The 23,057-nt window shown below is 41.7% G+C and overlaps 1 protein-coding gene across 2 annotated transcripts in view; it reads right to left on the reverse strand.

Moving 5' to 3' along the window:
- Positions 1 to 23,057, reverse strand: part of LOC146811663 (serine protease 27-like) — a 275,582-nt gene that overhangs the window by 82,532 nt on the left and 169,993 nt on the right. The window contains exons 4-5 of one of the 2 annotated variants that reach the window (XM_085618636.1): positions 20,244 to 20,515; positions 11,145 to 11,378 (exon numbers count right to left, since the gene is read on the reverse strand). In XM_085618636.1, coding sequence (XP_085474762.1) covers positions 11,353 to 11,378; positions 20,244 to 20,515 — 298 coding nt within the window. In that variant the 3' untranslated portion in view covers positions 11,145 to 11,352. Of the gene's footprint in view, positions 1 to 11,144; positions 11,379 to 20,243; positions 20,516 to 23,057 lie in introns of those variants that run through there. The other variant, XM_085618635.1, reaches the window with a different exon arrangement.

Here is a 23,057-nt window from a genome sequence, read left to right on the forward strand (position 1 = left end):
GGTGTATTACCTTTAAAAACAAAAGTGGCTGGGTCGGCTGTTTTATGGCATACATTCAGGCGTTCACATTTCCTTAAGATGCCATCGACGCACTGATGTAAGACGTCTATGATGTCTGAGGTTATTTTTGTAAGTGTGGGCTCTATCTTGTCAGTGATTACTTTTTCCACCATGTCTCTGATAGCCTTTTCAAGTGAACCCACTGTGCCCTTTCCTCCCTTGTGATTCTGCGTATTCCTTTTTTTATACTGTCTTTTTGCCTGCTTTGTGCTTGATGTTCTGCATGCTCGGGCTGAGCTAGAAGGTTTGGGGGTAGCCCCATTAGAGTCAGCAGTAGTAGGGTGGGGAGGTAACGCAGACACCTTAGGCGGGGCAATAACAGATTTTGGTTCAAGGGGAACAGATGTGATACCAGGTTGTGGATGGCTTGTACTCTCCTTGCTGTTCAGCGATGGTTCTAGCCCCAGTTTGCGTTCAGTTCTTGCAATTTCAGTAGTCAACTTCCCCACCTCCAAGGTCAAAAAAGAGAGAATGCTATTAGATTTCCTGGGGGCTTTATCCTTGGGTGTACCACCCACAGTGGGGGATGGTAACTTTCTCTTACCCATATGTTATATCTAGTGGGGGTATCTTCATTAATAAATAATAATGGAGCCTATGCCTGGCACAATCTGTGCATTTTTGGTATAATTGTGGCTGTCACTAGCATAATGGTGCTCTTCACTGACATATAATAAGCAGCAATGGAATGTGGAATATGATATATTTCTAGGCAAAGACAAGAAAGGGTATAATGTGTGGCAATAGTAAATGTGTGTAACTGATAAAACTGACAACCTGATGTTTGGGGACCAAACGTGTTTACTAAAAGTGGAAATTTGTTGGTTATGGACAAAATAAGGTTCTTTTTTATCAGAAGATGTTGTTTGGGGGTAATTCGAGTTGTTGCCCTAAGCGGTAAGTTTAAATTTTATTACAAACCGTGCATTTGTAGAAATTGGCATTCTAATGTTTGCAGACAACATTACTGCATTTAAAAAATATGTTGAAAGCTGATATTTGAGTGATAATTCAGGTTCTATGCGAGAGACACTTTACTGATGTTGTTTTAGTGCTACCAGAGGACACTTGCAGCTGCAATTGCCATTTCATGTTTCAAATAGAGGCGTGTAGTATCTACACTTATAAAGCTGTTTTGGATGCAATTATAATTGCTCATCCTTGTGCCTTTAATCTTCCTCATAACTAAACCTGTAATATTTTTGTAATCTGAAATGGAAGGCAGGATGGAATAATGATAGCAAGTAGATTGTAGAATTGAGAAAGGTGCTATACATTTTTTCATTCTTTCTCCTCGTTCCTTATCGTTCTAGCTTTCTTCCATGTTCCCTGTTTTGCTGTCTCCTTTCATTCCTCCCTCAAATATTCAAATTCTCACTCACCTATATTTGTGCTATTATTACCATTTCCTCCATTAGCCCACTTCTTTCTTTTTTCTCTAACATTGTCCTTCGCAGTTCCCCTCTCATGTTCTCTCGTCTCACTCTATATATCCGGCAGGTCTTTCTCCTGTATTGCTGAGACAATATTCTCATGCTGCTTTCTTGCTCATTCTTTTGCTCTGCAATTTTATTGCTCTTTCTTCCTCATCTTCAACTTCTTTCTTTCCTGTCTCCCTTTCATTTCTTTTTTCTCCTATGTTCTCCTCTTCTGTTGTCTTCCTTTATTTATTACTACTGCCTTCCCGTCTCTCTTCTATTTTCAAGTCCTCTCTCAGGACAGTAATGGAACTTAAATGGATTTGCTACTTTTAATTGTTGTATTTATTTCATACAGTCTAACTAACTGAATTGCGAAAGGCAATTGCCTCATTGCAGCCCCACTAGTTAACCATCATGACCACTGTATTTGTAAATAAAATTTGTGACATAGGGATTTTCATTCTTCGTGCCAAACTGGACTTTTAACATATATATATGGAAAAACATTTTTGTTTGACTGGACAGTATTCATGTACACCCTTATTACCTCTGATGGGGCAGTCCTTATTTTATAAGGTTATAGCCATGTTTTAACCCGATATAATTGGCCAAACAAAGGCAACCAACAATTCTAGAAGTATGTTGCACTAAAATGTTATGCACCGTACCTGTAAGGTGATTATGAAAGAATTTGGTGAGAAACCCACTCCTCCACATTCAAGCAACTAAAATGATGAAACATTGACGGCAGAGATGTGATGCTCTTTAGAAGTATGAGAATGAAGGATTTTCTCAGTGCAAACGCCTCTAATATTTAGCATCTGATCCTCTATGCCCTATGCTTGATAACTGTAGGAAAACCAGAACCAATCTGAAGAGACTATTCAAATGCACTAGTCATCTGTCTTAGAAAGGAGCAGGCACCATTAACTAGATATTCTTATCCATTAATAAGTGGACTAAGAAATCCCCAAAAGTCCATGAGCGCATGAGAGCACACACCCAAGCAGGAATGTAAAATTCAACCCATCTATAACCACCTAACCAATTGAGCAGGAGATGTAAGAAAAGGAAAACTGACCCAAAAGTCAACACCACGCTGCAGCCACGTGTTTAACCAAAAAGCAGAAAAGTCAACTCAAGTCATAGGTCCTGGTGTAGGTAGAGGAGTTTTCCAAACCCCCATATATTAATGAAATAGCACTTCAAACTCATGTCCCTGGATAGGAAATGGACATCTGCTATTTCCAACCAGTTAGTCGAACTTAGCAGGCTCGATGATTAAACCTTGTGCTAAAAAGGACCCGAATCGAGACAATGGTGATGATGGACGACCCACAGGCGTTAAGGAACAAAGGAATTGCTCATCTGGTGCCATCATAAGGCCACCTACAAAAGAGCAGTAGGTAGTTGATAAAACTCAATCCCAAAAGTAACATGAGAAAATGGATATAGTACCTTGAAAACACCTTGAATCAAGAAGAGAAACACAATTATTTGAATGAGTAGATGGGCACCGAGATAAAACAAATGTAAGGCATGTCAGAGGGCTCTGATTGGCCTAAACAACTAGATGTGTAATCCCCCTGAAAAAAACACCACAGAGCTTTTATGTGCTGCAACAGTATCAGGCCTTTTGAGCCGATTGTAGCACAGGGTACGCCTAAAGTACTCAAAAGAGACCAATGTCGGGCATGCTATCCTTTCCCTAGTTTGTTTGACCCACACTTAATGACCTCAAAGTGCCCAAGATTATAACCAGTCCCCTTCTATAAAGGCTCTCTCCTTAGGTTCAGGTTGTGAGGACATAAGATGAAGATGACACTAGATGCAAGCCGCAACATGCAGGTCCATTTTGGTGCTCACGAGACTACTACTGGATGTGCAAATCTACCATCATGGTGAAATGTGACACCTTAATTCTTCAGCAAACCTTAAAAACAAAGGCAGATGTACACGGGTTTTGCTGCTAATGGGTGTGTAGGTTCTTGAGTGGTCATTGGTGCATTTTAAAGAATAAGTTCTAATTCATCTGGATAAAGCAATTAAACAATCATGAATACACGGGTGCAAGTCCTGGAAATCATTTATAACTCGAAAGAGACACCAGGACCTTACCAAGCAAATAAGTACTATTAAGAAGGTGTTAGGACCACAGGGAGTACATCAGAAAAATAAATATTTCATTTCAACACTGGCTATTACAGCTCCTGAAGCCAGGGCCAATTTACCTAGTTTTTTAAACGTTCAAAAAATAAATCAACTCAGGGCATAATGAACGGCCTACAAGGCACTCAGTAGTAGTTTGACCAGATTCCCAATCACAAAAATAGCCCGATTGATATTTTAAAAGACCCAGAGGTGAGAGTCATGATATTGTCCCATATCACTAAAAAAATGTAAATTTGGTGCTAAAAGGATCTAATGCGAGCGGTCATTTCTAATTCAATTTTAAAAGGATGCAACAATGGAAGTCCAAAATGTTAAAGACTAAAAATAGTACTGGATATCAAGGCTTAAATATCTACCAGAATGTTGCTAAGAGAATTGAAAACATGGGCAAATGTGATGCTACTGATACATTTTTCCCAAGCTGGTGTTTGTAAAAAAAATTCCGCATTTGATACTTGTCACTTTAAAAGAAAGGACAGAGGAGCTCATAAGTAGCACTTTATTTTGTCAGCTTTGTATATTACTATGGGGCTTTAGATGAAAAGGACAATCTACATCTGTGGTCAAAACTCAATTAATGCAGAATGGACTATGCCATGTGAAATGTAAGTGTGGTACTCTGTATGGAAACATAGGAAAGGATTAACTGGTCAGTAGTCATGTCGTGTGTTTCCTACATGGCCCATTGTCGTTTTCTCTATGTTAGCCCGATTGTGCATGTGTAGGCTGCATTTCTTTTGCATCTGTTACTACATAAACTAGCATGCTTTTGTGCCACATTTTATTTTCACACAGAACCTGCATATATTTTTGTGCTCTGTTATTTTCCTGGTATTTAGTCTGAACACCATAGACATGGCCAAAGAACAATGCCCTTTTTCCTTCTCTCTGGTCAGACAAACGCACCTAGAGATAACAAGAGAATGCAGCTGCTGTTTGTGAGCACACCTCTTGTCATATAACTGAGGATGGTACTTCTAAAAAACACACACTGAGCAAAGGTCCTGAGGCAAGATTACTGCATCAGCTGAGATGCAGAACATCCATCTATGTATGCTAAGGTACAGAGTCTGCCACTCAACCCAGAGATCTTTGATATATAATCATTTAGCTTCAGTAGGTGGGGGGAATTAGGCTGATCTGTCTTATAATACGACTGGGCTTTTTATGGTATATGGTTGCGTAACCATGCTAACGATATTTTTGGTATGCATTTATTTTCTAATTGTGGCACAAATACTGCATATTAGAGCACAATAGTTTAAATAAATATTATAAACTTCCTTTGTTCCGCTTGGTTAACTTATTGTGGACAAGTCGAGTGAGGGAGTGAAAGGGTGTGTCCTATTAAGGTGAACCCTGACAGGGTTACAGAGTGTTGTGTTCTGGGGTGACGTATCACTTGTCTCTCTGGAAGGTTGAGAGTTCAAATGAGGCTTTATAAAAGTCGCACTAGGGCTCATAGAAACTGAGGTGGTATTGTGACTCAGTCCCTAGATGCTGATGTTCTATGGTCCCAAGCATAGATCTGTTCCTGAGCAAAATCCCTGCAACATGGCACCACCAGCATTTTGGTCAGGTACTTATTTGGAAGATGCCTGAGCAGTGCTTGTGCTTGTCCACAAAACCCTCACACCTTTTACCGGAAACTTCTGTGGTGTAAGGGATCTATCCTCCACAGTTTTTAAGGAGCACCTAGTTCTGCTAATTTTTCAAGCTTGCTATGCTTTGAATCTGCTTTAAATAGATTATGGCACAACCTGTTGCTATTGTAGCTAACTGCCGAACAGCAGTCAATGTGCATCTAAGACAACATGGAGTCCCTAATGCAGGAGCTCCGGTAATTTTGATATTTGAAGCAAATGCAGTGTTCCACTTTGAAGTCTTTTATTACTGGCTCACATTTCCAGATGTGGATGGTAACACTAATACTTTTCATACATACACAACACCACCGGCATCTACCTCTCATAGACTTTATGCACTTACAGAAATTCCTCTTACAGACTGGGAGCATCGGGCCTGGTTTAATGGTGCTCTTCCCCATTTTACTGAGCCAGTTTGTATGGAGCTCCTTGTCTGAAATTAGCAAGGTATACCCCATACCCCGATTTACCCAATTTAAATATTATGTTCTTGTCGTCCTATACAGATGTCTATCTCAATTTACTTGTGTACATTATTAGCTGGTTCAGCTAGACTTGGCCTACAAGCACAAGTCCAGTTGCATGCAGCGTCTGTAATTTGTCCTGTGATTGTTAATTAAGTTATAGGAAAATGGCCCTCTAATTGTGAAGAAACACCTTTTTGCATTGTCCAAAAAAACTGATCAACTTGAATCTCTGTTTCCCCTTACGGGACCACTAGATGAGTACAGAATTTTAGCTATGTATTTACCCACTGGACTGGTTCCCACTCTAGTCAACTGCAACACCTGGGGGAATATTTTTGGCACTTCTACACTCTTTGTCATGGCACTCCCTTGATGGCCATTCTACTGAACATTCTCAAACTAATACAGAGTGAGCATGGGGCAGGCCTTGCCGTTAATTTGGGGTGAAACTTATATGTGATTTTCCTTTTGTTTACAAAATGATTGTTTCTAATGTTAAAGGTGAAGCAGCATCTTTGACTTTACGCCAGCGACTTGCCATGGTGGCATTAGCTGACCGAGAATGTGAGTTGCCTGTCATTATTTCTAATTCGTATCTGTCTTAAGGACGCAATAGTCTGGGATCCAGACCTTCAGTACCAACACTTGGTAAGCCTAGTGCTGACAAGAATGCCAGACCAACCCATGAGTTTCCTATAAACGATCAAGACTCTAGACAGGTATCAGGTTCCCAAAACTTGTACTCCTCATTCCTTTCAGGAATCATCTGACCAGCATTATGACAGAGGAGGACAATCAGAACACAGACAAGAAGAGTATGTTAAACCGAAAAGCGAGACACAATACTTGACTGACGTGAAAATAAATAAGTAGGACGGACCTCCTCCATATAAAGTCCCTTTTCAGAAAAAGAAAGTTGCAGCCTTAAATGCTAAATATGCCACAGAGCGTGAGAACCCTCCTCCTGAGCTGGAGATGGTTGGTGACTGTCTTAAACAGCGTGACAGATGTCACCATAGTACGCCAGATTCTCCACCAGTTTCTGGTAGCGAAAGCAACTCAATCTTTTAATATGGTTGAAACCGCAGACAGCCGCGTAGCCCCACGAGATAGAGCATATCACTTAGATATTTTAATTGAAGGTGACGTTCAAAGCACCATTACGGCAATATTCTAGGACAACCTAACAGCCTTTTAAGACTTTTTACTGGTGGAGGTCGATTAGCCCCCACCATTTGTACTAGCATCATCCCAAGTAGAGGATGTAATACTACCTTCTTTTTCACACTTAGTCCCTGACTAAATCAAACAAGCTTATGCATCCGAATGGGCCTGTGCATTGTCCCATGCACGTTATCGTAATCATGTTGGTTGAGCTAAAGATTCCCTTTATCATATCATTCCTATACAGTCTACCCCACAGGTACAACCACAATATCCTAATAAATGGTACGCTAAAGCGCCCGTGAAAGAAATTGTTTCCCAATTGGAGTACTAGGGAGTAATTGAACTCTGTATCTCTCAAATGAATAATCCTCTTTTTCCTGTTCTGAAGCCTGATCATTCCTATTGCGTTGGCTCAGACTATAGACATTTAAACAGTCATACATGAACATTTCCAGTGCAAAATACACATAGTACGGCACTCAATGACAATGTAGTCTGTAAAAAATACAAGATCATATTTGACATTTCCAACGTCTTTTTCAGTCACAAATTGGCTCCTGAGAGCGATGGTTGGTCAGACTTTAGCGTCCTGGGTTTCCAAATGCGCTAACCACGACTTCCTATGGGCAATAAGTACAGCCCAGGAGTTTTTACAGTACGATTGTGTCAAATCCTAATGAGGTTGACCCTGATGCTCTGTCCTACATGGATATTATCTACTTGATGGACGACAAACTAAACCACCACTTAGGCGGAGCTGATCACAAAATATTAGGTTTTGCTGAACTTGGCTACAAGTTCAACTTTAAAAATCCAACATAGCGTTTCTGAGTGTCCTTTTCTTGGGATATGAACTTACCAATGAGGGAAAGTGTCTTTTCCCTCATTTTCTGGAAAAATGTGCGCAATTGCAGCCTCCAAACACACTTAAAAATACATACCTGAATATGCACAATGCATTAAATCACTTTATTCTTTAATATGCACAGACGTTTCTGCTGACAAAATATTGACTGCTGTGCAGATGGCCATTCTCAAAGAGTGGCCACATGCTCAAGGAAAACACATCATTATAGTTCCTCTAGTGCCAACCTTGGAGGCTCACACAAAAGCCAGCATACCTGATACTAATGCCCTCCATCCTAGATGGATAGAATGCGCTACATTCTTAAAGCTGTTGATGTCGACTTTGTCTTTGACCCTTCTTAACAAACACTAGAAAATCTGCAGTATGAGCATGTTTACTTATTTCCTTCTGCAGTTTCACCTCTTGATAAGTACAAATATATCATTTACACTGATGGTTCAGCTCAACTTCCCATAGGTTCTAAGCACCAGTATTCTGCTGCATTCACCATTTTTATTGTTTCTCTGTTGGATGGCATTTTCCACCCTCAAACAACTTGCACACAGTCTTTAGGAGACTGCATTGTGCAGTTAGCTGAACTGAAGGCTTTGCTTCTTGCACTTGAAAATATAGATCCCGAATTCCCCACACTTATAGTGTGGGTATCGTATTACTGTGTACAGTCCTTTAATGATAATTTACATTTTTTACGACAAAATGAATTCAGAGATTCTAAGGGTAGCGCAATCAAGAAAAAACTGCTTTGGGTTGAAGTGAAGATCTTAAGGATTGGATTCCACAAAACTCATGTCATGCAAACATTGCGTTATTAACATGTGGGAACACATGCCTTAGGGAACTCTCTGGCTGATGAAGCAGCCAAATCTGCATTAGCCACAGCTGAAATAACAGCAGTCACATGCTCTAAAACACATATCGATAATGCTGTCTTGGCTGCCTTTAATGCAATTAAAAATGGCACCCCTTTACAGAAGCGTCTTCCTTCTATATTCTTTTATCATTTAAATGACCAGAATTTTCCTTTAGTAACCATTTCCTGGTATTGGTGATCATCTGATTCCCAATGAAAGTCACAGGCAAGCTTTTATTGTTGTCACCCATGAAGGTGTAGCTTCTGTCCATGCAGGAGTGGCAGCCACTATTTCACTCTTCCAACAATGTTATTGGTGGCAAGGCTTATGCTAACAGACTAGAAAATATGCCCTTTGTTGCGACATTTGTCAGGAAATTAAAGGCTCCACTGTGTCTCATCCACCGTAGACAGATCTTTTAATTTCCAACAAGCCATTTGGCTGTATTTACCTTGATCACTGTGGTCCACTGATTTTGGATACTGCGTTCAAATTTATTTTAGGTGCAGTTGATTCCTGCTCTAGATTTCTTCGGATTTGGCCACAGCTGTCTGCTGCCGCTCGAACCGTTATTAAAAACTTGCACGTTTTCATTGGGACTTATGCATGCTGTGCATTCCATTCAGGCCAGGTTCCTGCTTTTGCCTCAAAATTGTGCTGGGATTCAATGATGTCCAGGGGTGTACAGGTGTGTTGTTCTTCTCTATATAGGCCTGAGGTCACTTCTGTTGTGGGAAGAATTAACTGTGTCTTAAAGCAGTCCTTAATGGCTAGAGTATTAGATACAGGGCATGGTTGTTTGAACCATCTTGCTGGGTTCAACAAGCACTTTATAACCTTCTCAAAAGATCTCTGGGTGAGCGGACACCGTGCGAAGTACTTTTTGGCATAAGAATGTATGTTTCTGCCCTTGGCGGTCCAAACATTGAGGCGGCTGCTGCGACCTTTGATGTGGATAATTATTGTGGTGTCTTGCAGGACCTACAAAAGTTCCATAACGCCCAGTCTAGCAGATACTTGCCTATGACTCTCTCTTCAAGGGCTGAAGAACAAACTACAGATTCCGGCTGGTTACCAAAGGTTGAAGATCTGTTTCACGAGAATGTGGCAGGTAATTCGGCCCAATGTACTGTGCTCCTGTTCAAGTCCTTGGCATACAAGGTACATGAACTCTCATCTTACCACTGCTTCCTGGCTCTAAAGACAAATGCCTTGTCTCCATCAAAAATGTCAAACTACACCATGTGGCAGATTCTTCGTAGTTTGCCACAGAGTGTTCATACACTTCCCCAAGACTTTCCCTCACAGCCCATGATCACCACCAATGCTGATTCTCCCTGGTTGGGGGAGGGGAGCCTGAGTCCTCCACGACAACCTGACAGAAATGATAACTGTTTCTACAGTGGATGTCATTTATATGGATCCACTGTAGGTGAATCCTTCCCAATTGGATTTTTCAAATCTTACTGCTGAGTCACAGCCCTCAGTCTTCCACTAAGCACATTTGTGTACTATATGAATCAAGATGATTTTTCTTCAGATAGTTCTTTTGTTTTCCAACCGCCTCCAGCTCGGATTTGTGTTTTTATTTCATGGTTGAAACACACTTATCTAGTCCCGCCGTGGATAGATATCTGGATCATACTCTCCTTGTTTTTTTTTGTGAATGTGGAATAGATTTGTGACAATGTTTTCCTGTTAATCAATGGCCATTACCTCCCAAAACGTTCTGCCACAGAACTAGTGGACGAGGTGTTAGCCCCCCCATTCTTCTTCGCATAAACTGAAGCGAGACTTGTCCATCGTCACCATTTTAGCCATTCGAGTGACTGATGGGATTGTTTGGTGTAAAGTTCCTTTCGACATACTACAGAAACCTGAGGATACCATATTTGTTTAGATGGGTGATGTAATAGTACAGGGATTAGTGTCAGATGATTGGGATTTTAAAACTAAATTCTGTGCTTTCAGACTACTATACTGTTTTTTTAATCAGAAGACCTATATCTTAATTCTGCTAACTATGCTGATATGTTTTATTATCATCATTATGGAAATCATTTTCTGCACAGAGCCAGTGGTAAGCATCCACATTTTAATTATACATAATGGGAACATTGCCCAGCTCCCCTACAAGGGAGTTCCAAAAAGCAAAAAGACAAGTTCACATATTCAACGGGATATGACACCTAAGACCCCACATCATATTATTTCAAAATAGTTCCCACCCCACCCAAAAAATATATGCTTACTCAGACTAAGCTCATATATAAAGCTTCATTTCTCAGCCAGTTAACGCTTAAAGCTTATGATAACTGAAAGGACATCGTTGATTTGAAATTGATTTGGGTAACAAAATCCTGGCAGGTACAGGGAACAGAAACTCCATTTAGAGCTTGTTTAATTCCCACACAAAAATGACGTTCTTGAATGAAATGATCCAACAGACTATCTGTTTGAGATTGGCAAAAATTAAAGAAATTGATGCCTCATTCCCTCTAATGCCGGCTTTGATAATTGGCAAAGATTGACAAATTACACTGAAAAACAGTTAAATAGCATGGTGCATAGTAGCACATTTAATTACTTGTTCTCAGGTCCTGGTAGGTGGTTTTTGTAGCCGGTGGATATTAATGGTTGCCGTGCTTGTTTTCTTAATTCCACACCTGGGCTCAAATCAGCAAGACGTGACATCCTCAATCACCCCATTCTGGTATTGTTACCACCTATTCAGTGGGAAAATGTTGTCAACAATAGTTGAAACACTCTACACTGTCTGCAGTAAAACAATATCTTTCTCTCCTGTCTGAAGACATGAATTTGTCAGATTTTCTTTTAGGTTCAAAATCTCAACGTTCTAAAAGATTTATTTATGGATATGGATTTGGATTTGGAAATTATCCAAGTGGAAGCTGCTTCTTGTTTGAGTGAAATTGACCAAGATAATTGGGTAAAGTGCATGCTGTTGTTGATAATAGTATTAATACGCTGTCTGCTCATATTTACAATTTAAACAACATTGTGTCATCTGTTATTGATATTGTGCAGAATGACATGTCAGCATTGTATCATGGACAATGTCAGCTTAGATCTATTATGTAATTTAGCAGGACACTTCAAACACTTAAAAATGGGTGTGTACCATGGCACTATTTGAATTGCCGTGATTTGTTCCTGTCGTTAATTTTAACACACAAACAACTTATAGCCATGAAAAACTAAATCTACACAATGTTGCATTCAGAGAAATTGGAACAACTTCCATTCACTATAGCTGAAACTCCTTTAGCTGTGTGGATAATACATGGTGTAATTTCTCTGCCCATCCCGACATTTCAATTCACAGCTTTCATGAAACATTTCCCTCTAGGTAGATATGAAACCCTTGAAAGCAGCTTCATTTATGAATTAGAATTATAGTCACTTCCCTTTACATATCATTGTGAATGTGTCAATAGGGTAGTTTTTATTACAGGAGAAGAATGCATATCTACTGTCGGCATTCACTAGCCTGTAAACATGTTAAAATCCATGACGTTTGTGATGCTTCAAAGCCCAATTTGGCCTGTTATTTAAAAGGAATCCCGATTCGAGCAATTCTCCCCTCTAACAGGAGTTATTTAATGCGTAGTGATCAAGAGTTTTGTGGAATGAAAGCTGGAGTTCCGTACATTTTATCAGTTTCCCAGATGTAGAACATCCATCTATGTATGCTAAGGTACGGGGTCCGCTCCTCATACCAGAGATGTTTTATATATAATCATTTAGCTTCTGTAGGTGGGGTAAGGGCTTTAGGCTGATATGTCTTATAATATGACAGGGAGTTTTTCTGGTATATGGTTGCGGAACCATCTTAACGATATTTTTGGTATGCATTTGTTTTCTAGTTGTGGTGCAAATACTGCATATTAGAGTGCAATAGTTTAAATAAATATTATAAACTTCCTTTGCATCTCTTGTTTATCTTATTGTGGGCTTGTATGAGTGAGAGAGAGAGCGAAAGCGTGTGTCCTGTTACCGCGATCTCTGAGAGGGTCGCGAGTGTTATGTTCTGGGGTGCCAAATCACTTGTCTCTCTGAAAGGTTAGGAAGGCAAGTGAGGCACTATAGCTAGTCGGACTCGGGCTGATAGATACTGAGGTGGTATGGTGACTCAGTTCCTACATGCTGGTGTTCTATGGTCCCAAGCATAGTTTTATTCCTGAGCAGAATCCCTGTAACAGTTGCATAGCATAAATATAACAACCACCCTAAATCAAGGAGGGATGCCAACCCTGCTTCTACACTACCCTTTCTAAGTGAGCAAACAGAAGGAGAAGATTGACAGATCACTGAAACGTTTAGGATACTCACCCTCAGTCACAGATTTGGGTTGAATCCATCATCATTCTTTAGCTCACTTCGCCACCCCAGTTCAGATAAAGCTATATCCAAATCAGTCTTGGCCCTGTGCCTCCTGGGAACAGTCCAGCCAGAACTGCCAAGCCATGTCTTCCCTGAACCGGAAACAAGCATCCTGGGACCGGTTTCGGGGTAACACCCTCTTCAGCCAGGCTAACTTGAATCCAGTGGCAAAGTACGCAAGGGATTAATCACTCAAAAAACTACTGAATGTATTTACACAAAAAACTAGGGGTGGGCGTCAAATTCCGTTCCGCTCGCGGAACTTGCGAAATTTCGTCTTTTTCGCGTTCCACGCGGAATGCGATAATGATGAAACTTCTGCCACCTCAGCGCCGCCATTTTTGTTGACGCTCTAGTGGTTCACTCGACACAGCAGACCCTCTATTTAGGAGGGGCCATGCAAGCGCGCAGTCCTAAGACTGCTTTTAACTAATGTGTGTTGCGCTGTGAAACGGATTGATTGGGCTGATAAGAGAGCGCGTTTGCGATACCTGTATTGCACTATCTGTGGGGCTTTTATCGGGGTTGGGAGAAGTTTTTAATGAATTATGAACTGTGTGAACTGTGTGCAGCTTGAAGACTGTTACAGAATTTCAAAATATATGCACTTACCCGCACTTTAAAAATCTGATTCACTCTCGCGTTTGCGAGGGATAGAGCACCAGCAACGTTCGGCTGAGAAATTATTGTCCTCACTTCCGGGTGCCACCTCAGCGCCGCCATTTTTGTTGACGCTCTAGTGGTTCACTCGACACAGCAGACCCTCTATTTAGGAGGGGCCATGCAAGCGCGCAGCCCGTCTGCGCCCGTCCGCGCCTCGGTCGCACCCAGCACCAGTCACGATGCGGGAATCGGGGTAAGATCAGTTAAATATACTAGGGAGCAACTATTGGTCATAAGGAACAGGGTCAGTGGGGGGAAGAAAGGTACTGTGACACCACAGACCAGCCTGGTCCTTAAGTGTGGCCTGATTAACTGCAGGTCCTTGGCAAAACATCATCAGGAAGTCTTTAATATGGTGGAGGATCTGCACTTGGATGTGTTATTCCTCACGGAGACATGGTGCAGTAACGACTCCACGGTAGAACTAGGGCTTGCTTGCCCGGAGGGCTATAAGATCTTTCACAAGCCCAGAGTTACTGGACGGGGTGGAGGGGTCGGGGTGATGTTTAAGGATATCTGGGGCTTTGCCCCGTTTGAGGTGGATGAGGTGGCGGGTATCGAGCTACTGGGTTTCTCCCTACAAGAACAGAGAGGGAGGCTCCTTACAGGGATGGTCTGCTACAGACCCCCAAGCTCCAACACACAGTATCAAGCGCTCCTGGATGTTATTGCGGCCCAGTCACTAACTCACTCAAGAATGTTGCTCCTGGGGGATTTCAACATGTGGGAGAATGGTGCCTTAGATGGTCACCTAAGAGATCTCATGGAAACCTGTGAGAGTCTTAGCCTGCATCAGTTGGTCCAGCAACCTACCCATCAAGGAGGGCACATTCTGGATCTCCTGTTTGCTGATCTCAACGAAACTGAGGTGGTTAATATTCTACCCCAGACTTGGACCGATCATTCGCTGATCCAGTTTCGGATCTGTATACCTGATGGAAAAACCACTAGACCCCCACCGGTTACTCATCGTATGGGGAGAGAATGGGCAAAACTCATGAGGAGCAGGGCTGAGCCACTTTTTCAAAATTTGCCTCCTTTTGATCCGCATGAGTCAGTGGCCGTGAATTATCGTTTGTATCAGAATTATATCCTCGGTGTACTAGATCAGCATGTTCCTCTGAAACACCTGAAGGCCAGACTAAAACATTCTGCACCATGGTACACTGAAGAGCTGAGCGTAAAACGTAGATCCTGTCGACAGGCGGAAAGAAAATGGCGCAGGCTCTATGCTGAGCAGGATAAAGTGGCCTATAAAAGGGTACAAGCTCAGTATAAAGAGTTAATGGCTAAGGCCAAGACGGACTTTTTCATCAACTCCATTCTGTCGGCACCAAATAGCACCAGAGCCCTTTTTAAGATCATTAGAGACCTCTCTAATCCCACTAGTGTGGGAAATAAAGTGGTCACGTCACAGGCGCTATGCGACAGAATCGCATCTCATTTCGAGGAGAAAATCGCAAAAATTGTAGGGGGGTTAAATATGTGTAGCCCCTCTCCTCTAAATGATAATGGACAAATGTCCCCGGAAGAACAAGGGATGGTAACCTCACTGGAGCATTTTATACCTCTCACTAATGAGTTGTTCAACAACTATGCACAGAATGTGAGGTCCGGGTCTCCATTAGACCCCCTACCCAATAAGATCTGGAAAGAGCATGCGTCGGCTCTGTTCCCTCGGCTGTGGCAGATATGTTGCCAATCTTTGGAGGAAGGGGTGGTGCCTGAAACCTGGAAGCTGGCAGTAGTTAGACCACTGCTAAAGAAGCCCTCTCTGGACCTAGGAGATCCTGCTAGTTTCAGACCCATCTCTCTGCTGCCTTTTCCTATAAAGATTATTGAAAAGGTAGTGAGCAGATCTCTCTCTGGGTATCTGGAGGAGTTCCATCTCCTGGATAAGAGCCAGTTTGGCTTTAGACCAGGTCACGGAACGGAGACAGCCCTGGTCACGGCGCTGGATAACCTTCGGATGCGGGCTGACAGAGGCCTTTCGTCAGTTTTGGTCCTCTTAGACATGTCAGCCGCTTTCGATACGGTAAACCACCAAATTCTGTTGAATAGGCTGGAGTATCTGGGAGTGAAGGGATGTGCCTTGAGATGGATACAATCCTATCTCACAGGGAGACAACAGGTGGTCTCTCTGCCCCCTTTTACCTCCGGTAAGACCTTGATGGAACATGGGGTTCCTCAGGGATCGGCTATCAGCCCGATCCTCTTCAACATTTATTTGCAGCCATTAATTCCTATTATCAAAGCGTATGGGATCGATCTTATTAACTACGCGGACGATACCCAACTAGTGTTCTCACTGGAGGGCAAAGGAGCTTTGAATATGGAAGATTTCCAAAAGTGTATGCGTCAGACCTCGGACTGGCTCAGGGCTAACTCACTGCAATTCAACGGAGGCAAAACTGAGGTGCTCTACTGCCCCCCAGCGGGAGTAAGAGACGTGCCTTTTGAGCTCAGAATGGCCCCAGATGGGGAACCCACTGTTCCAGTGACAACGGTGCGGAATCTGGGGGTCATGTTTGACAATGATCTACAGATGGCCACTCGAGCTAAAAAAACAGTGGGAGTGTGCTGTGCTCTCATGAAAGCCCTACGGAAGATTCTACCTCTCCTGCCTGTGGAGAAAAGACCTGTGGTGGTTCGTAGTATCATCTTAAGTAGGCTGGACTACTGCAACTCTCTGTATCTAGGAGCTCCTCTTTACATCTATCAGAGTTTGCAGAGGGTCCAGTCTATGGCAGCCAAACTGGCGCTGAATAGGAAACGTGGCTCCTCAACCACGCTGGCGCTTCAAGAACTTCATTGGCTTCCCATGGTGGAAAGGGCTAAATTTAAATCCCTGTGCATTGTCTACAGAGCGGCACACGGTCTTGGCCCTACCACTCTACAGGAGAAAATATCCTGGTACAAGCCTCAAAGGACTCTCCGTTCATCAAATGCCTTCTTGCTAAACACTGGTAGGATCAAGAAGGCCAGGATGGGAGGTAGGGCCTTTAGTATAGTGGCTCCGCGACTTTGGAATGAACTCCCCCTGAATATTAGACAGGCTAACTCCTTGATGGATTTCAGGCGAAGTTTGAAGACCTGGCTCTTTCCCAGGGGAGGGCATATGGCCTCCTAATCTCCCATTTCCTTGATCGGTATCCGCCTTCTATCTTCCTTTGTTCCTTCTGTCACTGCTGCTACACACTTTGTTAGTTCAGAAGTTTTTCTCCATCACAGTCTGAGCGCCAAGATACCCGTTGGGTGATAGTTGCGCGGTATAAGTTCAATTACAAATACAAATACAAATACTTCTGCGATCCGCAGCGGAACGGAATTCGGGGGCATGAGGTAATATTAAACCTCACCAGGAATCACTTACAGATTATAAACCAAGCAGTTCCTGTGACCAGGAGGCTGCTTTCTCCTCATCTGCTGCTCTGATCGGCCTCTGACTCTCATAAACAAGAGGCATGTGATGATGTGAACTCGCATTGAAGCTCCGTCCGTTTGGAAAGAAATGGTGGCATATTCCCGGCATTTGCCCACTACTCTGGGGGACTGGTTCTGGGTGGGGGTTGGATACGGGATGGGGTCATGATTGTGCACTGCAGTCAGGCAGCCACGTTGTTAGCGGTGGCAGACCTGGTGACGCGCGACCTTAGCTTACATTTTATTTCAGTGGAAAGGATTGCTTAACATATCATTTAAGTATGAAACGAGCATCGTCACTGCATTGGAATGTATTCATGTATGTTCAGTACATTTCCTCGATTTGGTATGTATTATGCAGTACATTAAATCGTTTTTTTTCAAAATAAAAAATCAATGTGAATTAATGGCACATGCTTGCTTGCGTTTACATACTCATTCTGTTTCTCAACTTTAGTGCACAATAAATGTTCCACAAACATTTGGGGTTGATATTGTAGAGCATTCAAACACCTTCACGGTCATGACTTTCAATGTCCCAGACCCACAACCCTGACATCGACATGATGGCCAAGATACATTCCGTTCTAATTTTGAGATGTATGAGGGATGCTGCACCAGAGTGGCATTTATTTTACTCAAAAGTTGGGCGTTGTTCAAGACCCATGCATGCAACCTCCGCGATAACTCTGGTTCATACATAAATAAATGGCAACAGATGTTAAAGAAGGAAGCTCGTCTACCCCTGACTCCCTGAGAGTGACCCTGCATAAATTACAACGGGCGCAGCAAAATCTCCGCGAGCACGCAAAATTCTGCATGTTCACGGAGATTTCTTGCCATTTCGCGGAATTTTGCGGAAGGCATCTCCGCAAATTCCGCCCACCCTTACAAAAAACAATCCAGCTTTCTAACAAATTCAGTGTAAGTCCATTCAATGGCTTAGGCTGTAGTTGTATCTAAAGCTCTTATGAGGAAAACGTGTTTAGGCACCCCCTTATTTCTCAGCCCCCGCCTGACCAATCAGCCTGAAATGATCCTTGTGCAAACTAGGCAAAAGGAGCATATTTTGGAAAGTTTTGTGAAGATTTGTCAAACAGCACCAAAGTTATTAGCAACACAAAAAACTCATTTTCTATGGAAGTACAGTCCTAAATATAACTACCAAGTGGTGACCGCCATGGGGTAACTTACTGTAAAACTTCTAATACGAATAAAATAAAGTTAAAACTAGACCTGAGTGGATTTCACAGAGTTCCGCGTAGCGGAACTCTGTGTAGTGACGAAAAATCTATGTTGCGCTACGTGGAGTTCCACAAGCAGCGAAGTACATTGGGTTGTGCCGTTCACGCTGATTTGTAAGCCGGGTGTTTGTCCTGTGCTGGAAAATCAGACTGAATGGCACAATGTAAAGCACACAAGGGCGCTGTTTCTTTCTGCTGCTCGAGTAGATGTTCTAATTGAGTGGCAGCTTCCTCAACGTGAACTGAAGGTTTCTCAATGCGAGTGGTAGTGGCCATCAGCGGGTGCCTGTGTTGAGAAATCTCACCAGTAGGTGGTCTGGAGTAAGATTTGTTTTGCTCACCAACTTAGTGTTGGCAAGCGCAAGCAAGAAACAAGCTCAGAAGCATGGAGTCGGAAAAACTCCTCAAACTCCGTGAGCGGAACGGCATTTCACACCAGGCCTAATTAAAACATAATGTTAGACCATGTTGTTTTAGCAAATAAATGAAAATAGAACTGTTAATGTTGCTTGGGGATTCTAATTTTAAAGTATTGTGCGATAAATATTATTTTTAAAACAAATTATATTTAAATTCATTTATAATTAGAAAAATAAAATTTTACAAGGAAGTGTATTGTATCATTTTCTTCAGCTAGTCCTAGGTTAAAACTGTTGAACAGTATTTTAATGTTTCTTTATTTTAAAGTCTCCAATGCACACTGATGTCCTAGTGCTGAACATCAACCACATACTAATAAAAATTAATGTTAGGGAATTTAAAAAAGATAAGTTTTGAACTTTTTTGGGAGGCGTTTATAGACTTTGAGGAAGAAGGAGTGTCCTCCTAATCTGGATCTCTTTATTAAATTGCCCTACATTTTCCTACATGGAGAGCTCTCTTTGGGACAGAGATCTCTAGAAACAGGAGGAAAGGTACCTGTAGAAATTTTACACTTGTGAATGCAGCCATAGGAGTCTTGTTTGAAGGGGTGGAGACTCTGAAGTCTAACTTTTCACTAGGATTGTGGAGCAAATCTCCACTCGGAAATGATGAATAGTAAAAAGTGGAGATTTACACCCAGATGTAGAAGTAGAAGTGTGGTGTAAATCTCCACTTGGAAAAGATAAAGGCAAAAAGTGGAGATTTACACTTAGGTGTCGCGGTAGACCTGCCGGTGAGTGGAGCTACACATGTTAACTTACCTTCGTGTTTCAGGCATAATGGACCTAAGATGTGCATCACCATTGTCAATATTGTGAGAGTTTAGTGTCTCTCTGGGTAATGTAGTTTGTTTTGGCTTCTGTTATATGTTGCAAATAGGGCAATCGCACCAAGCCTCATACAAAAAAACTGGCCCTCACAATCTGCATGCACCACTGACCTCCTGAAGACTCGAGCACCTCTGAATTTCAGAGAAATGCTTCTATGTACCCTCCCATCAAACAGAGGTGAATGCGTGCCACATATGACCATTTTGCCAACCTCTGTCAATACACATTTCATGATGCCACTGACTAGTACTTCAGCTGCATCCAAAATGTTGTTTACAAACTAGTTGGTGCACAATTTGTACTTTGTGGATTGTGAACTACCCATAATACATCAGGCCCAAGTTCTTTCTTCCTTTTTTTTGAGGATTGGAATAGTAGCATTGAAGTAATATTAATATCTGTTTAACAGAATATGTTGCTATTACTTGATTCAGTAGTATTCATTTGATCAATCTCTGACGGATGGAATGTTGACTTGGTTCAAGCTGGATACTTCCTTATGGCCTTCAGTTTACAATCAGATTTTAGCAGCAGAACAATTATTTGACTGATAATTTTAACACTCCTTGGTGTCATTGTTACCTGAGCCCACAACCACACTCACTTGAACTGGCAATGTCACCCCAGCCTGTGACCCAGCAGTTTAACCCAGATGGAAAATTGATAGTGGAGTTTGGCAGGCAGATGGGCATGATGAAATCAGTGAAGTTCACTGCAGTGTTCAACTCCAACAGCAGAATGTCGCCAAGTGATGCTGTGCCAGTGTAGAGAGTGTTGTAAATTATTCTTTTGACTGTAGAGCACACCGAATTAGGGTTGGACATTGAGAGCTGATACAGTCCCAAGCAGACAATGTAGGAAGATTGGTCAACGGTTCTGAAACAGAAAAAACAATTCAGATTCAATCAAATGCAAAGAAGGTACCGACATCTCATCAATCCATATGTAGTACTGTTCACAGTAATGGTAAGTCTGGACCAGTTGAGGAATTTTGGATATCGAATGATAATGGAGAACCAAATGTACGATGTGTTATTGATTCAACGGGCTCCTGCAAAAGCATATTCTACATTTTCTGAATGATTTCACTCTCCACCACCTCCAAGAATCAAGACAGAATATTCTGCTATGTATCTGTTCTCAGGCATCAAAACAAGATGTGTTCTTTTAGGTATACAACCCCCAGGGATTGTTCTATTTTAGTTGCCCACCTGGCAGATGCCTTCTCAGCTCTGACAACACAAAGTACATTTTCACCATTGGAAAAAAATACATATTCATTATTGTTTTTTGGGAGGCCACAAAACACATCCTTAAGTAGTGCAATTCAAAAATAATTTTTGAAAAGTCTAAAATCAAAAATATTTGGAAACCATGAAAAATATATTGAGATTTAATTTTCCCATTATGGGATATTCTTAAGAAAGGTTAGGAGGGGTATGCAGTTCTATTAGGATGTGTAATTCTACACAGGTGAGACCAATTCTAAAGAGTCAACAGGGAGTGCAACTCTTTAGGAACAAATGCCCTCACACATGAAGGGCCCGATTCACAAAAGTAATCTGAGACAAAATCCTAACTTTATGACTTTCGGTGTTCACAAAATGCATTTAGGAGTATCAATCAATCAATCAATCAAATTTCTTTATTCGAAATGTAAAAACATTATCATCAAAAGTACAATAAAAATCATGATTAAAATATCATAAATGACATAAAAATTTAAAAGAAAGGATAATAGTGAACATGATTTCAATATTATAGCAGCCCTTATCAAATTCATTTGGGGGGAAAAAAATGCGTAACATAGAAGAAAGCATTTATCATCTAAGGCTGCATGGATGCCCTTATTCTTACAATCATTTTCAGGTAAATAGAGACCACTGCGATGGCTAATGGGTTATCTAGTGCTTTCATTTTATGATAAGCTGTCCTGCAAGAACGTAATCCCCATGATTTAAGCAGTGGTTTCAAATAAGTGACCCTTGGCAATTGGTAAAACTTACAAAATAGAATGCAATGAATATTGGATTGTAATGACAAGCCATCGCATGGGCATTTCTCCAAATTTCTGGACCAGCAATTCTGATTGGGGAATGTTAGCAGTCTGAAAAAGGTATCAGTACGGAAACGAGTCACAAGTGTACGGGTGAAGGGGGATGGAATTAAGGATAGATATTGCTGCATCCCTTCAACGATGGTAGAATGTTGGTACTCCACAACCGTGCACTTAAAGTTTTCAAGGGACCAGCGACGACTAGCCAGATGGGTGGCGACTAATCGTTTTAAAGTAACTCTAGGTATGTTGTTTAAGGTAGAGGGGTCGGTGAAAAATTCTGGATGCCCTATATAGCGTGACAAGTTTCTAACGTAGTTCAACCATTTGAAGTTATCAACCTCATCCAGACTGAGACAATCGGTGATAATTTCCCTATTAAAGTGTGTTTCGGGGGTGGTCCAGACTTTATGCCATAAAATATTAGGAGCAGATTTTATAATGTCCGTGATGTATGTCAGGCCAAGTTCATTATGCATTACATATATAGAGGTGCCACGTGGGGTAGCCAAAAGATAGCGCAAAAATAAATTCTCAGAGCGCTGGATGTGATCAGCCTGCTCAATTCCCCAAATCCCAGATCCATATATGGCAGTCGAAACGCACTTGGCGCCGTAAATCTGTAATAAGGGGGTGATCGGGCGTCCCCCCAATTTTTTCGAGAAGTTGGTCAATGCGCCTAAAGCTTTGGAAAATGCAGCTCCTCTGGCTTGGGCAGCAGCCCGCCAGGTACCCTTCTTCTCGAAAGTGATGCATTTAGGAGTAGTAAAGTAAGGATTTTGTCTTAAATTAGTCTTAAGTTTTGGTTTTAAGACAAAATCCTAACTTAAGGTAAACTTAAGTTAGAATTTTAAGACCAAAACTTAAGACAATCTTAAGACAAAATCCTAACTTTACTACTCCAAAATGCATTTTGTGAATACCAAAATTCATAAAGTTAGGATTTTGTCTCAGATTACTTTTGTGAATTGGGCCCATAGATAGGTGTCATGCATCATCACTGGGTTTTGGCTCCACATTGGGCCGACGCTGCAATGCCCAATGGGACCTCTCAAAGGGGGATCTTTACTGGAGATCTTTCAAAATTCATGTGGGAAGGATAGGTGTGTGACTCTAGGTGTAGATTTGTATAGTAAGTGTATGGGGGGTGTAATGTTAAAAATAGGACAGGGGGTACTCCCCAAAATAAATGTTAATGATAGAGTCCTCCTGACTACATTAAAAATAGTGGCGCTATCTACGAGAACTAATTATCTAAGTTAGTTGTTAGGTCATCATGTTTTAAGCTTCAATTAGTCATACAAATGATCCAGAAGCTTTTCTTCCGGACCAGTATAACCTAATCTACATAGTGATTGGAGT

Source organism: Triturus cristatus, chromosome 7 (assembly GCF_964204655.1).
Source record: "Triturus cristatus chromosome 7, aTriCri1.1, whole genome shotgun sequence".
Classification (NCBI taxonomy): Eukaryota; Metazoa; Chordata; class Amphibia; order Caudata; family Salamandridae; genus Triturus; species Triturus cristatus.